This window comes from Thunnus maccoyii, chromosome 14, assembly GCF_910596095.1.
Source record: "Thunnus maccoyii chromosome 14, fThuMac1.1, whole genome shotgun sequence".
In the NCBI taxonomy this organism is placed as follows: Eukaryota; Metazoa; Chordata; class Actinopteri; order Scombriformes; family Scombridae; genus Thunnus; species Thunnus maccoyii.
The window spans coordinates 31,416,037-31,432,268 of record NC_056546.1 but is presented as its reverse complement, the minus strand read 5'-3'; the positions used below and the strand labels follow the sequence as shown (position 1 = coordinate 31,432,268).

General features: G+C 38.2%; 1 protein-coding gene across 1 annotated transcript in view; it reads right to left on the bottom strand.

The window, feature by feature from the left end:
* Positions 1–16,232, bottom strand: part of vps8 (VPS8 subunit of CORVET complex) — a 176,318-nt gene that overhangs the window by 86,625 nt on the left and 73,461 nt on the right. Inside the window, exons 18-22 of the mRNA XM_042434438.1 lie at positions 15,399–15,445; positions 15,208–15,297; positions 6,715–6,761; positions 5,187–5,409; positions 4,827–4,916 (exon numbers count right to left, since the gene is read on the bottom strand). Of these exons, the coding sequence (XP_042290372.1) occupies positions 4,827–4,916; positions 5,187–5,409; positions 6,715–6,761; positions 15,208–15,297; positions 15,399–15,445 (497 nt within the window). The remainder of the gene's footprint in view (positions 1–4,826; positions 4,917–5,186; positions 5,410–6,714; positions 6,762–15,207; positions 15,298–15,398; positions 15,446–16,232) is intronic.

The following is a 16,232-nucleotide window of genomic DNA, read 5'->3' as shown; positions in this document are numbered from 1 at the left end:
ATCACCACACAACATATACACAAGGATTGATTATTTCCTGATGAATAATAAAGATAGGTATAGGGTAGAAAAATGTGATAGGAGTAAGGGATCTATCAGACCATAGCCCTCTTTACTTAACACTACGTCTGGCGAGCGAGAAAAAAACAACAATCTGGAGATTAAACTCAAACAAGTTAAGAGGACACACAAAGGAGGAAATAGTGAAGGAACTTCAGACATATATAGAGGATAATGACAATGGTGAGGTGTCTCCGTCTGTACTGTGGGATGCGTGTAAGGCCGTGATGAGAGGGAAGCTAATAGCCAAATCAGCATACTTAAAAAAGATGAGACAGCTACAACTTGACACATTAAAATCAGATCTAAAAAGGCTAGAAAGAGAACATAAAGATAAATTGGAAGAGGACATATATCAGGAAATAAAAAGAAAGAGGGCGGAGATAAATGAGATTTACGCACAGGAGATCCAAAAAAAACCTGTTATTTATAAAACAAAGATATTATGAAGTGGGGGGCAAGTCAACAAAATTGCTAGCATATAAACTGAAAAAACAGCAGGCAAAAAATAACATTTACAAAATAAGAGACCCGCATACAAGATCAACAGAGGAAATACAAAGATGCTTTGAAACTTATTATAAAAACCTATATGCTCAACCGAAAGCTAGTGATAAAACCCAGATGGATCAATTTTTGGAGAACTTAAATTTACCAAATGTAACAGAAGAACAGAACGAGGCTTTAACTGCTGAAATTACAGAAGAGGAAGTTAATAAAGCAATCTCAAATCTTAAGGCCAACAAGTCCCTGGGTGCAGACGGATATACAGCAGAATGGTACAGAATATTTAAGGTAACATTAATCCCACTTCTGCGGAAGGCATTTAGCTGGGTGTTGAAGGAGGGGGAAATTCCTCACTCATGGAGAGAAGCCATCATCTCTGTAATTCTGAAGGAAGGAAAGGATGAGCAGGAATGCTCCAGTTATAGGCCTATTAGCGTCCTCAACCGAGATTATAGATTGTTTACAACCATTTTAGCTCAACGACTAGAAAAAATTCTGCCAGAAATAATACATTTAGACCAGACGGGATTCATAAAACGAAGACAGACGCAAGACAATATCAGGTGCACCCTACATGTTATGCAACATGTAATCAAAAATAAAATAGAGACAGTAGTGGTGGGAATAGATGCAGAAAAAGCTTTTGATTCGGTGGGGTGGGACTTTCTATACAAAGTGCTGGATCGGTTCAATTTTCATAAGACATTTATTAAAGTCATAAAGGCCCTGTATAATAAACCAACGGCTAGGATCAGGATCAATGGGAGTCTTTCAAAGTTTTTCACACTAGAACGAGGCTGTCGTCAAGGTTGCTCAGCGAGTCCTCTTCTCTTTGCTATATTTTTGGAACCTCTAAGTAATTGGATAAAACACAATGAAAATATTACAGGTGTAGATATAGGGGGAGGGGTACAAAAGATAGCTCTATTTGCAGATGACATATTAATGTATTTAACAAGTTCAGATACGTCCTTCCCTGCACTTATGACAACCCTCACAGATTATGGTCATTTATCAGGCTATAAAATAAATATACAAAAAACTTACAACTTACAACTATAGACCAGGCCAAGCGATTAGGGACAATTACAAAATTAACTGGGAATCAAAATCATTAAAATATTTGGGAGTTAATCTACCTCAACACTTAGGACAATTGAAGTCCATCAACTACGATCCATTGCTTAGTAGAATTAAATCAGATATTAAAAGGTGGAACCTGATACCATATATGAGCATTACACAAAAAGTGGAGGTGATAAAAATTAATGTACTGCCGAGGATTTTGTACCTGTTCCAGAGTCTACCAGTGGAGTTAAAAGAAGATGAATTTAGGGAATGGAATAAAATGATCTCTAGATACATTTGGCGGGGGAAAAGACCAAGGATCAGGTACAGAACGCTGCAGTTACCCAAAAACAAAGGAAGGTTAGGACTTCCATGCCTGAAGAGCTATTACCAAGCTGCACAAATAAAAATATTGTTGAATATATACAATCCTTACTACTCAGCGAGATGGAAAGAGATAGAGGCCGGCACAACAGATGGGGTCCCAATACAGGCTATAACAGGGGACAGTAACCTGAGAAAGCACATTAGAGAAGAGGCAAACCCATGGATGGATATATTATTGAAGATCTGGTTCAAATTAATTGCGGAAAACGACTTGAAAACTCAAAGTAGATTATTAAGATGGATTGGGTTTGATTCTGAATTCATGCCAAATAGAATAGATAAGAGTTTTAAAAATTGGGAAAGGGGACCTACAATATTCCTGAAGCTCTTAAGTAAGAAGAAAATTAAAAGTTTTCAGGAGCTAAAAGACCAATATCACCTCACAAATTCGGATCAGTATAGGTATTTGCAATTACGGAACTATCTGGAGCAAACAATGAGGGGGGTCATAAACGGGAGGAGGACAGAAATTATTGAGATGTTTACTGCAACATATGAATCAAAATTGGGAACGAAGCTTATCTCAAGACTATATAAGGCAGTGGAGGACTTAAAGGGAACAGACACAGTGTATATAAAAGAGAGGTGGGAGAGGGATGCAAATATTGTTATATCAGTGGATGAATGGGAAGAGATAAATGAACAACAATGGAGAACAACCTGTTCTTTATCTTGGAGAGAACATGGGTGGAAGAATATTATAAGATATCACGAGCACAGTCAAAGTATCATGATACAAAGTGCTGGAAATTGTGTGGAGCTGAGAAAGCTGACCACTTCCATGTATTCTGGAGTTGTCCCTCCATTCGTACCTACTGGCAGGAAGTGTATGGATAAAGTATTGAAGGTAAATCTTCCACTTACATTTCAGGTGTTATACTTGGGGATATTGGGCATAGATTTAACAAGATTTGGGGACAAATATATTTACAGAACAATGCTGATTGCAAGTAAAAAAGCGATTACCAGAAAGTGGTTGAAGAATGAGGTACCTAAGGTCGAGGACTGGGTTGAGGTTATGCACAATATATATGGGATGGAAAAGTTAACTTTGTCTGTGAGACTGGAGAGGGACAGATTTGAAAGAATTTGGGAAAATTGGATAGAGTACATAAAACCAACTAGATTGGACTGTATCTGAGATGTACATCTTAGGAACAAAGACCCCTAGTTCATATTTCATAGCTACAGATGTTGAAAGGTTCTGGGTTTTTTTTTGGTTTTTTTTGTTTGTTTGTTTGGTTTTTTTAATTTTATTCTATTTCACAATATCTGCAAAATCGATCACATGGTAGAACTCTGTTAATTCAACTGGCCATGAAGTATGGAAGATTGTGAATAACTGTTGCGCTCTGGACATGTGTATATGTATCCATGTATGGATATATAGCCATAGGTATATGAATAATATATTCTTTATTTTATTTTATCTTACTTTTCCTCTTGATATGTATGAGTAGGCACAGTTATTCTCTATCTGGATCCAAAGTAAAAAACTAAGGAAGACTGTCATGTTTAAATGAATAATATTGTAATATTGGGAATATAGAAAAGAATATGTCATTGTGTACCAGTTGTAAGCAGAATGTATGTGAAAATGGCAAATAAAAAGAAAATTTAAAAAAAAAAGAAATGTGTACTGTCAGGTGTGTAGAGACAATAAGTAACTGCAGCTGGACACAGAAAAATACTCATATATTTGAATGGGGAGTGTAAGCGAACCCACACCTGACTGACTTCACCGTTGAAGTTTGAATGAAAAACCTTTGCTATCTAGGGTTTGCGTAACCTGACAATCAGTTATGCACAAATGGGTCTCGATTTATAAATTTACAGATAATACTTGTTGAACTAGCTGGTAGCTGTCTCAGACCTACCCAGGGCGGCGGGTCTCTCAACATAAACCTGGAGCAAACATAGAGCAGTGGTTCACTAACTGCTCAGTAGCAAAGCAGTGGTGCAGCCACGAGAATTTTTCATCTCACATGTCCATAGATATATTCTATTATCCAGAACAGCTTAATTCACGTCTGTCTATTGTCAAAATGCTGCTGATGAAACAGCTCTGCTTTTTCCGGAGAGTCAAAGTTATGATCCACACTATTCACTTTAACATTTCTAAACAAACTCCCTGATTGGAGATCTGCCCTTTGAATGAAACATCCTGGTGCTTCCTTGCCCACAGCAGAACCAGCTCCTTCTCAATGTAGTGATGAAAGCGCACCAGTAAGGGACATGGTCGCTGTCCACAGCACAGTCTGGGACCCTGGCATTTTGGTATTCCGACCACTTACAAGTTTTGTCTTTTTGGATTGAGACACCAAGTCCTCCATGTTAGCCCATAGTGATGCATTTTCCTCAGTCACGATGGCAAGCATACATGTTCCAGATGGTGGCAGTGTGATTTACCACAGCAACACTGAGGGCATTTAGAGAACTCTGGATTGGAGTTGGAGATTCTCTCAATGTGTCTCTCACTGTGAGCTCGTCTGTCATACACTTTCTAAACTTTTAAGTCCTTTAACCAGAACTGTAGTAGTCAGTGAATTAGCAGCCATAGCCATCTTGTTAGCATTTTGGATGGGTAAAGTACAAGTCAGTTACAACCTGGATGTGTGGTTACCCTAATTTCTGTAACCATTCAATGTTAAGAGTCTAATTACACTTTTAGCTCCTAGACTTACTGATAATGATGGCACAAATATGTTTAAGTGAAAGTAGCTGGTGGAGTAGACTCTGTGTGCATCTATCTCCTACTTTGCCCAGCAATTCCTCATGAAACAACATTTTGGTGTCGAACTTACTTCCATGGGTGTAATGTAGTCATTCATTCCGCTGTTGAACACGTAGATCATTGCATCATAGAGTTGGTTCTCCCAACACACCTGAATCACCTTCAAACACACACACACACACACACACACACACACACACACACACACACACACACACACACACACACACACACACACACACACACACACACACACACACACACACACACACACACACACACACACACACAGAAGACCTACTATGAAAATTATACCAGTGGAAATGTAGAGCCTAATTTGTCCTCACAAATTTTGGCTTACTGCTGCCAACTGCTGTGGATGGCATTTTTTACTTACCACACAGTCCTAACTGTACACAACCACACACACCTGCTTTATGTCCAGGCTGGTGACATCCAGATGGACAATGCATCTCTCCAGGCTGTCCATCAAACCGTTATCATGGTAATGGGCCAGGAGGTCCCTCATGATGGGTGTAGTGAGGTGACCAAGGCGGTCAACAATAATATATGACTCCAGCGATTCCAGGAAAACTCCCTTAGCAACCACGTTCTCCACCAGCTGAGCATACAGCTGGTTGAACAGCAGGTCACTGCGCAAACACACACACATACACACACACACACACAGTCCACAGTTATTAAGAAAGAGAGAGTGGCAACATCTCCATTGACTCTATAAGGCCAGTTTTTTTGGAGTAACGGTGGGCAGTGCAAATGTCAAATAGTTCCAAACTGGCAGCGAGTAGCGGTTGCACTATAGGATTGCTGTGAAGTTGAAATCAGCCAACATTATGACTTATTATATTTTTGATTTAGAAATAACTATCAATGGATATTAGCACAATGTTTTACAGCATTTAAGCTCCTTACAATCTAGCAAATTAATGGATTTAACTAGCTAATGTACATTTATGAAAATAGATTGAAGCTGAATGTTATGTTAGTGTTTTAGCCATAAAGTGTTTGAAATGATTTAGGAAATATTATCAGCAGACATATGACAGGGTGTTTTACAGATCTAAAATGGTATTAGAAACATATCTGCACCATAGGATTCACAGTTAGCTAATAAATAACTTTTTTAAGAAACTTCAGTGTAATGTTAGAGCTTGTGTCTTTTTGGCAGTGCTGAAACAGGAATGTCCAGAGATGTGTAACATATTGCGATGCGTATTGGCCAATAACATAATAATAATAATAATAACAATAATAATAATAATAATGAGCCTGTACAGTATGTGGTGGTATTGTTTCATTCTAATCACTTTCTATCATTATTCATAATTTAATAATACAGACAGGTATCATTTCAAACATTAATTACTGATGTACAATACAGAAAATTAGTTTACAAACGTGCACAAGTCATTAAAAGTGTTCTTTATTGGTAAATTCAGAATGTATACTTGATCCTGTCATCCGCTGATGAAAATGTTTTACAAGCTCAGGGGTTGTGTAACAGGAAAATTAAGACTTCAGGATGAAAAATTCATCGTAGGCTATGACATATACAGCAAATTAGCTGTATCTTTGTTCTATTGCAACTGCTGTTTGCTACATCTGTTTAGAGCGAGCTGTTAAATGCACAACTTCCCTCTAGTCCATGAGTCCAACCCTTCTGACCTGAGGCATATTTTTAGGCTTCAAGTCTATTTTCTTCCATTTTACTCACCTAACAACAGTCATTGTGTATTGGGCTCTGAGTGCTTCCAAAACGCAGGTGACCTATGTTCAACACTGTTCCTGAGTACCTCCTGTGTAGACACACAGACGGAGCACTTGCTGCTGCTATGCTAAATGTGCTGCCCATGCTACGCTTTCTGTGTAGACACAGTGTTATGGTCTTACTCCACTAGAAGTGTGTTTGCATTTATGTACAAAACATATATACTTACGTCCTCTGTAGCAGCAGGCAGTAATCCACCAGGACAGGAACTACATCCTTAAAACAGCACAAAAAGAGTAAGATACACAATGACTTCTAATGTTCTTTAATGAATCATGTCAAACAACAACAATATAGATAAGAGAAATCAATATCATAATTAATTGTAATTAATCACTGGCTTATCAGATTATAACCTAACCCTATGTGTGAGAAAACTGATTAAAAGTTGATTATGACCAAGACAATGATCCTTCAATGCATACTCAGAGCTAAGCAAGAAGAATTTATCAATGAAATTAACAGCTTGAACTGGGATGATGTACTGTCCTCTGATGATCTGGACTATGGCTGTGATACTTTTACTCACAGAATCAACTCTGTGAGGGAAAGATTTAACGTGGGGATACAAATAAAATCTAAAAATAAAAATTTACCGTGGCTTAATGAAATTTGTGGAAACTAATGAAATCTAGAGATGCTGCACTAAGGAAGGCAATAAAAACTAGAAGAGACATTGACATGCTGATTTATAAACGTTTAAGGAACAAAGTTATCCAAGAGCTAAGAGAAGCTAAAGCTCGTTTTTATCTCAATATTTTGAATGAGGCAAAAGGCAACAGTAAATTGGTCTGGAAAAACATCAATAATCTCACAAGGAGGGACTCAAATTTTTTAGGAGATTTTAAACTCAAAGTACAGGGAAAGTTAATTGAAGATCATCTTACTGTTGCTTCTGCCTTTAACATTTTTTTTCTTGAGCCTGTATTTGAGTTAGGAAAAAAAATTAAGAAAAGGAAACTGGATATTGTTCCTACAGATGCTACAGGCCAGGTTTTCAAGCTGATGGAGACTAATGAGTTACAAGTAAACAAAATCATCAGCTCCTTAAAAAGCTCCAAAAGTAGAGATGCTTTCCAATTTGACACCATGTTTGTCAAATCATGCAAAGATATTTTAACTCCTCTATTGCTCATTTAATTAACTTGTCTTTTAAACACAGCTCCTTTCCTGATGACTGGAAAGGTGCCATTGTCGTGCCTATTTTTAGGGCCTGAGCCCCAAAGGGGCAAAGACCCTATTGTATTTTGTGTGTTTGTTTCTTTCTTATTAGGGCCTGAGCCCCAAAGGGGCACACACATCAGGTCTGGTGAAAAATTTGCTAAAATGTAAAAATTATCCCCCAAAGAGCCAAAATGTGCTTGAGAGTGCCACCTATGTAACAAATATGGCCACCACGACCCGTAGGAATGTCGTAGAGAGATCGAACTAAAACTCAATTATTGATCTCATCAAAACCTACAAATCATACACTGACACCCCTGACCTAAATCCAACAGGAAGTCCACAATTCACCCATGAGAGTATGACTTTGTGCCAATTTTGGACCCTGAACAAACGCTATCTCCTCCTAGGGCGTTAATGATATTGGCTTCAAACTTTAATACATAACTTATCACACTGTGCTGAACAAAGTTATTAAAAACTTTGTAATAACGTGAACGGTTTAGATTTTGTAAGCCCCGAAATTTGGAGTGCCACATCGCACCTTACAATGTAAACCAATGGGGAGGCAATCTCTGGGCATGGACTTTGTGTCAAACAAATGGTTCTGATGTCTAAAGTATAAGTCAGACCACTTTCAAACCTGTATCAATGGACTTGCGATGAAATTTCCTACAAAAACTGTGCTTTGAAATGTAAGATTTGGCCAAAGTCAAGTTTTCTTTCTTTATTATTACGCCACTTCAACCCCAAATTTGACCCCCTAAACATGTTCAAAAACTCACCAAATTTGGCAAATTTGATGTTTTGCCATGACAGAGGAAATTGCTATAACTTTATTGTACATGCTCCAGTCTGCACCAAACTTCACATGTTTGTAAAGTCAGACCTGTCAGCCCAGGTCTGGAGACATCTACATGCCCATGACAGAAGCCCTTGGACTGCACTGTGCCTCGACATGTGCAAGGGTGCGAAGGCCCGTTCAACACTGCTTGCAGCTTTAATTAAATGTAGAGACTGCCTTGAAGCCAGTAACTACAGACCAGACTACAGAAAGTTGTCATTAAACAACTGACAACATTTCTTAATACAAACAATTTTGGTCTACATTGTATGCAATTTGGCTTTAGAGCAAATCATTCCACCGAAACTGCTACCTTGCACTTAATAGAGCAAATTAAATCAAGACTTGAGGAAGGAGGAGTAGTTGGTGTATTTTTAGATCTGCGTAAAGCATTTGGCACAGTCAATCATGATGTTTTAATATCGAAACTCTCTAAATTTAACTTCTCATCTAGAGCACTGGCATGGATGTCTTCATATTTATATAATAGGATACAATGTGTTAAAGTTTGTGATGCACTGTCCAGTAACATGAAGTGTACAATGGGTGTTCCACATGGGTCAGTGGTAGGTCCCCTGTTATCTAGCCTATATATTAATGATCTCCCTCAACAGTGTCATGATGTAGAACTACAAATTTATGCAGATGATACCATTGTGTACACACATGCAGAAACAGCTGTGATAGTTGCTGCTAAGCTAACAATTGCATTGGAAAAGATCACACATTGGCTTGATCAATCGTGTCTGAGTCTAAATGTGAACAAGACAAGGTATGTTTTTCTCTAAAACCATGGTACAACATCCTAATTGTTGGATCCTGATTCTTTCCCAAATGTGTTATTGCATCACATGTTGGGGCAGGCTGGAGAAACAGCCATAAAAACTATTGAGTTCTTATACAAACAAACTCTAAAAACTCTGGACAAAAAGCCTGCACTTCCATCACTGTAGGGTACTGGAGAAATACAATTTACTGAACTTTGAGAATTTTAGATTATTCTCAAATTTGTGCCTAGTTCATAAAATTTTAAATGGTTTGGCCCATCCTCCACTATGTGACTTTGTGTGCACTCGCTCAGTAAGTTCTATTAGATCCTCCAGAATATCCTCTATACAAGATTGTACCATACCATTTCATCGCACTACATTTAGGCAGTCAGCTTTCTCTATGAAAGCCACAACCCAGTGGAATGTCCTACCTGATGATATGAAGAACTGTGGTTCAATCAATACATTCAAGGCCAAATTAAAAAAATCTACTAAAGACCAATCAGCTCTGTGACCACTGAATCTAAACTTCATCTATGGTCTTCCCATTAGCACAGGTAGTCTTGCTTTTAATTTGACAAGTTTACATTGTTAATTTTTAATTGACATTGTGGGTGTATGTGATGTGCTGTTGTGTGTAGCTTTATATTTTGTATGGTGTGTTTTTTGCTTTGCACTGTTTGTTGTTGTGCTGTTGTATGTTTTGATTGTGGGGGACTGCGGATGTAAATTAGCTTTGAACTAACTCCGGTGCAGTGCATCTTTTATGTTAAAACCTGTACAATGTCCCAATAAATAAATACAATCATTGGACAGCCCCTCAGCACTCGCAGACTTACCGGGAACATGCCTGCAGGTCTGCAAGTGCGCAAAAGTGTGGGCATTTGGATTCAGTCATACTCAGCTGCTGATAAAAAGAATTTGGGAGATTGGCTTGGTTGCTAAAGAGCTGTAGCATTTAATTTCTAACAAACTGTAGCTCTATGTGAGATTTGTTTGAGTTTGAGTGAGAGTGAGAATTGGCAACCCTGTTTTATGCCATCTATTTCAACCATTTATCCAATAAATTCAGCTATTTGAACTGTTTGTTCATTACTATGCATGAATGCATACTCATTGTATGCATTTACTTTTAGCTAACTGTTAGGATTTCTCTGCTAGCTTACTAACTAGTTTTCACACATTCTCAATTCTAACAGTATTCTGGTGTTTACATTAGTTCCATAATCTTTCCACATACCAGCTGGGTTACAAGTACCCCTGAATGGGAACCACTGCAATGACAATATGAAATATATTTAATCTGTGCTCATTTATATAACTAAGGTTGTTGAAACTCATAATAGTAGTGTAATAATAATGTAATAATCTGCCTATAATGTGTGAGTGAATAACGAAAAAAAGGTTTTGTGGAACAAGTAATTACATTTTATGCAAGTTTTTACAGTTTGAGTTTGGTGGCAACTTTTGAGTTTGGAAAAATTGAATAACTCACGATATATTGTAATAAGACAATTAAAATCTAAAACTTTAGGGTCCAGTCGGTATTTAATATGTAGCACCATTTCCATTCCAACATCATGGTCTGCATGATTATTTATCCATGATATTTAGCCCTTATGCTGCCTGATCTGTGAGCTGCTTTTGATACAGTTAACCACCAAATCCACTTCTCCACACTCACTGAGCTTGGTATTTCAGGATCCGCCCTCCACTGCTTCATGTCCTACCTCTCAGGGAGATATTTTAGAGCATCTTGGAGGGGAGGAGTGTCCAAACCGCACAGCTTATCCACAGGGGTTCCTCAAGGGTCAGAGCTTGGTCCCCTTCTTTTCTCATTATACATTACCTCACTTGGCGCAATCATCCGCTCCCATGGTTTCTCATACCATTGCTATGGTGATGATACCCAGCACTTCCTGTCATTCCCGCCAGAAGACCACACAGTCTCAGCTTGGATCTCATCATGCCTTGCCAATATAGCAGCATGGATGAAAGAATGCCACCTTCGATTTAACCTCTCTAAGATTGAGCTCGTCATCCCAGCCAGTCCCTCTATACAACAAAACATCAGCGTCCAGCTCGAGTAAACCCAACTCATGCCCACAAGTCTGCCCGGAACTTGGGTGTCATAACTGATGACCAACTAACCTTTAAAGTTCATGTGGGCTCAATCGCTCAGTCGTGTCAGTTGGCCCTGTACAACATCAGGAAGATCAGACTCTACCTGTCTGAGCTTGTAGCACAACTCCTGGTACAGGCTCTCATAATATCACGCATTGACTACTGCAACTCCTTACTGGCAGGTCTCCCTGAATATACGTTCAAACCTCTGCAAACTATCCAGAATGCAGTGGCACAGCTGGTCTTCAACCAGCCCAAAGCAGCACATCACCTCACTGTTGATATCCCTCCACTGGCTCCCAGTTGCTGCCTGCATCAAATTCAAACCCCTGACACTTGCTTACAAAACAGCAACTAAAATGGCTCCTGCCTATCTGAATTCCCTCATTCAGGTCTACACTCCCTCCTGCTCACTACGCTCTGCCAATGAAAGGCGCCTGGTACCACCACCACAACAGGGCCCTAAGTTGCTAGCTAAACTCTTCTCCTCTGTAATTCCCAAGTTAACCAAACTCTGTTTGATTGCAGAGTCCCTCTCAATCTTTAAGAAAAGGCTAAAAACCCAGCTCTTTTGTGAACACCTCTACACTTAATGGACTGAAGGTAGAGAAAAAACAAAAATACAAAAAAAAAAATACAAAAACAATCTGCTTCTTTGCAATCTATGCATTCTATGCATTGTCTTGGTGCACCACCTGTTGACATCTTCATCCTATTGGAAGCAAACTTAAGTTTTATGGCACTTACTTGTGTTGTTGTCTCCTAACTAGATCCCTGCTTGTGTTCTATCAGCTCTCAGATGTACGTCACTCTGGATAAAAGCATCTGCTAAATGAAATTGTAAATTGTAAACTGATTGACATTCCAATTATTGCACCCCATGTATTTACAAGTAAAGGATTGCTATTCAAATGCAAACCACATACAATTGCAGATTGTTCCTTCATGTGTGTTTTAAGTGTATTTTATGCTGAAATAAAGCAGATCTTCCCAGAATCCACCTCAGAAAAAGCTGAAAACAAACTAAATACTAGCAAACATTACATTCAATCACATGGTTCATCTTACTTTATAAATAAAAATGTATGTATAATTTATGAGAATGTTTTGAATAGTTTGACAAATTGACATTTTTGACCTGTATTTCTGTCCATAAATGGTAGTGGCTCATCTTGTCATGTAGGTTTCACAACATTCTTATTTCCTTTTGAAACATCTAAATCTATTGATGGCAATCTGCAGGTTTTTGTGAAGAAACAAGGTGATAATAAGAAAGCATTGCTGCACTACTAGCACAAACCTCAACAAATACAGCAATCCATTCAACAGAGGAAAATGTAGTAGTATCTGAGGACTTAAACAAATTTTAATAACCTACCTACCTAACCGAGCATATACAACTACTACTTTTTGAATCGAATGAATCAATATCAAATGTCAAACAGAAATATAAAACTTAAACCGAGTAAACGGAATTGCCTCATATAGTTTGGAAAATGCCTGAATATTTTAAATGTATGTTAAACCAACAAAATCAACAAAATAACAACAATAATATCTTAAAATTGAACATAATACACTCTGTAGTACTTATTAGAATGTAATACAATAAATGTAACACAAATTAAAAAGTTACGTAAAACTTCAAAACATTTCAAAACATTATTTTTATCAAACATTTTCTGAGCTTCAAAGTTTTGAATAGTTTAAGTAACTATGTGAAAAATAATGAAAAGCTGTATCTGTAAAAAAATTTTGACAGCTGATACTTCAACAAAAATAAAAATACAACTTCTCAGCATAACTCAACCAAATAGAACATATCATGGCATTTTGAGAGCAATCACTTCTGCCAGTAAATGTCTTATCAGATACCTTGCCTAATCTTTGCCCCTCAGCATACTTCAGTTCCACATCCAGTGACTTGCTTGACCAAAAATATGTTTTATCAGTAATGAGGGACCATTGTTGCTTTAAAGGGTAATCATGCTGATTTGGCAGTCCTTTTCATCTTCCAACTTAATGCCCCCTTCCACTCAAGAAACATGTTTTTCTTGTTCCTACAGTTAGATGTTTGAGCTTCACTGTGCAGAATGATGTATGTGCAGAGTTTGACCCTAGAAGGCTGTTTTAACACTGCTGAAAGAGAAAAGTTTCTCTGTGCTTAATGAAAGTCTGATATTTGGGATGGGCCAAGGAGCAGGATTAGTGACATCACAACTAGTTTGGAAGCCATTCCTGGTCCAATATTCAACTTACACAAGTGTGATGTGGAAACTTGAGGTCTCCAGTTCACATACACTGAGGACTGACTTTTTAGTGAAATTGGAGACATCTTGTGTCCAGCATTTAAACTTTTGAAATGAAAAATATTTGCACGTTCATTGATTCTGGAATTTTTAATGAGGGGGGAGGAGTATATATAATTTTGAGGATTCTAACACCGTAACTATACTTTTTTGTGGAAAACCATATCAGATTGTTCCAAGCAGGGTATTTTCATCTGTCTTAATACATGTCTGACACTCTTTTGAAGGTGCCTTTGCTTTGACATGTCCATTGTTGTGTTAACTGAATAATACGTTAAAGACCATTCATAGACCAAAATAGACTCAAAGTGTCAGTCATACAAAGTGTCAGAAAACATTCTGAAGCAGAACCAGAACATAGAGCCAGTGGCAGAGTGACAGCTGGTAATGAAATCCAAACTGAGAGCCAGCAACAGAGATTTATACTGACAGTCAGATACCTCACTCTGTCACGGGTTCTCAATGATGGAGGGAGAGCCCGTGACCGAGTAAGGTCCACATGGAGAGCCAGATGTTTTCGGTCATGGTAATCAGATCAGACATATGCACAACAAGAGTCGTCATAACAGTAAAATGAAAAGCAAAGTATTTTCACCTCATCTAAAGACATGTTTCCTTTCCTTTCTGTATGATATCGTTAAACCTCCAGAATATTCAACAGAATTCAATGCACCACTATACTGTAAAAACCACTTGTGGAAGCAGAGGCTGCTGTTGCTGCTGCTCAGCAAAAGTTACATAGTCCCACTTAATAGTCTTAAAAGGTGATTATAAAGAATCTTTAAAGTGATTGATTAAAAAAATATATTAAAGCAGAGGTTTCTTGAATTCTTTAAAAAAGTCATTGTATCTGGTCTGCCTATGAATGGTAACCTGGCAATACATGTAAATACATATGAATCATACGGACCTTGACGCTGGGATGGAGATGGTGTTATGTATCAATTACAGACAGGACCTCAAAGTAATAGATTTTGTTATTACAATCTATAGAGTTATTACATTTTTTATATAGAAAATAGCTACTACTCTCATAATGTTACAACTTGAATGAAATGTAATTACTTCTTACATTGTGCAGAACTGTAACTGTAATGTTACATTACGAGTTTGTACAGGGGTGGACAAAATATTAAGAACAGTTTCTCTCTGGGCACAGTGACTCCAGAAAGCCACTGGTTTCCAAAACATAGTTAAAGCACATAAACTCCCTGTGACTCAACAACTTTTTATTTTTACATTACTGTTTGTGTACAGATTTAACAGATGAGATGAGATGTTAGTAAACTTTAGAGGTGTTAGTAGGTGTATTTTCTAAGTTTGGAAAGAGTGTTACTAGCTGTTCCCTCTGCTCTCAGTTTTTACGCAAAGCTAGACTCACTTATAGCAGTAGCTAAGGCTGTGGTAGACTGGACACTGTAAGGTGTGTTCTTCAAAGTGTGTCAGCTTACGTGGAAATGTTGCTCCATCACTTGGATCTTGCCTTGTTCTGGACACTTCTTCAAAGCATGCTCTGCAAACTGCAACAGAATCTCTACCATCTGCACAAACAGAGTGGTACAAGTTAAAAATAAGCACAAGACTGTTGGACTGTCTGGGCTCGATAGATGTAATACAACAAGCAGTGGTTTTCTGTTCTTACCTTGTCGCCTACCACTCCCTTCCTTTTCACTGGATCTCCAAACAGGCCTGGAATAAACACACAACAGTTTATATTAGTACTTTTCCATCAAATATATCTGTGATTAATCACAATCATTTGCACATTTGACTGTGTACTGATAGCTGTCATTGCTAGCATCAGCTAGTAACTGCAGTAAATGAAAAGGGAGAGCCACAGTATCAAACGTAGAGGAAACAGAACTGCAGATATGCCCCTGTGGCTGGAAGAGGGTGACTTACAACAAGGTTCTTAGTATACACTAAGAGAAATAAAAGGTGCTTGGGAGCGGGTGAAAAGGGACCCCGCATTGATATGAATGATTCTTAAGAGGTCAATTAAATCAAATTGTACTCCAATTGGAACTTGGAACTAGAGCTTGAAGAAGCCAAATTTCACTGCCTTCAGTGTTGCCACCTGTTGTGTTGCTGTGCATGTCACAATAAAATCTCCTGAATCTGGTGAACACTGACAGGTTATAAACCAAGTTTGCGGGGTATCAGCATCCTTGCCATTGAGGAGGAAGCAGAAGATAGCACTGAACAGAAGGGCGAGGAGAGTAGTGAGAGCAAGAAGCCGAGGAACAAGAGGAGCGATGGGCAGAAACTCAAATTGAAATGGCCTAAGGCTAGTGAGAAGGGCATGTAGACCACTGTCAATTCAGATCTGATAGGTGCACTGGAAGGGCTGAAAGGAACAGTTGAGAAAAGGAGAGGATGAGAGATTAAATTTATGAATATGGCGTGGAAAAACCTGCGGTTTGTGAGAAGGCAGCTTTTAGAGATAATAAAGTACAACACAGTAACAGAAGACTGA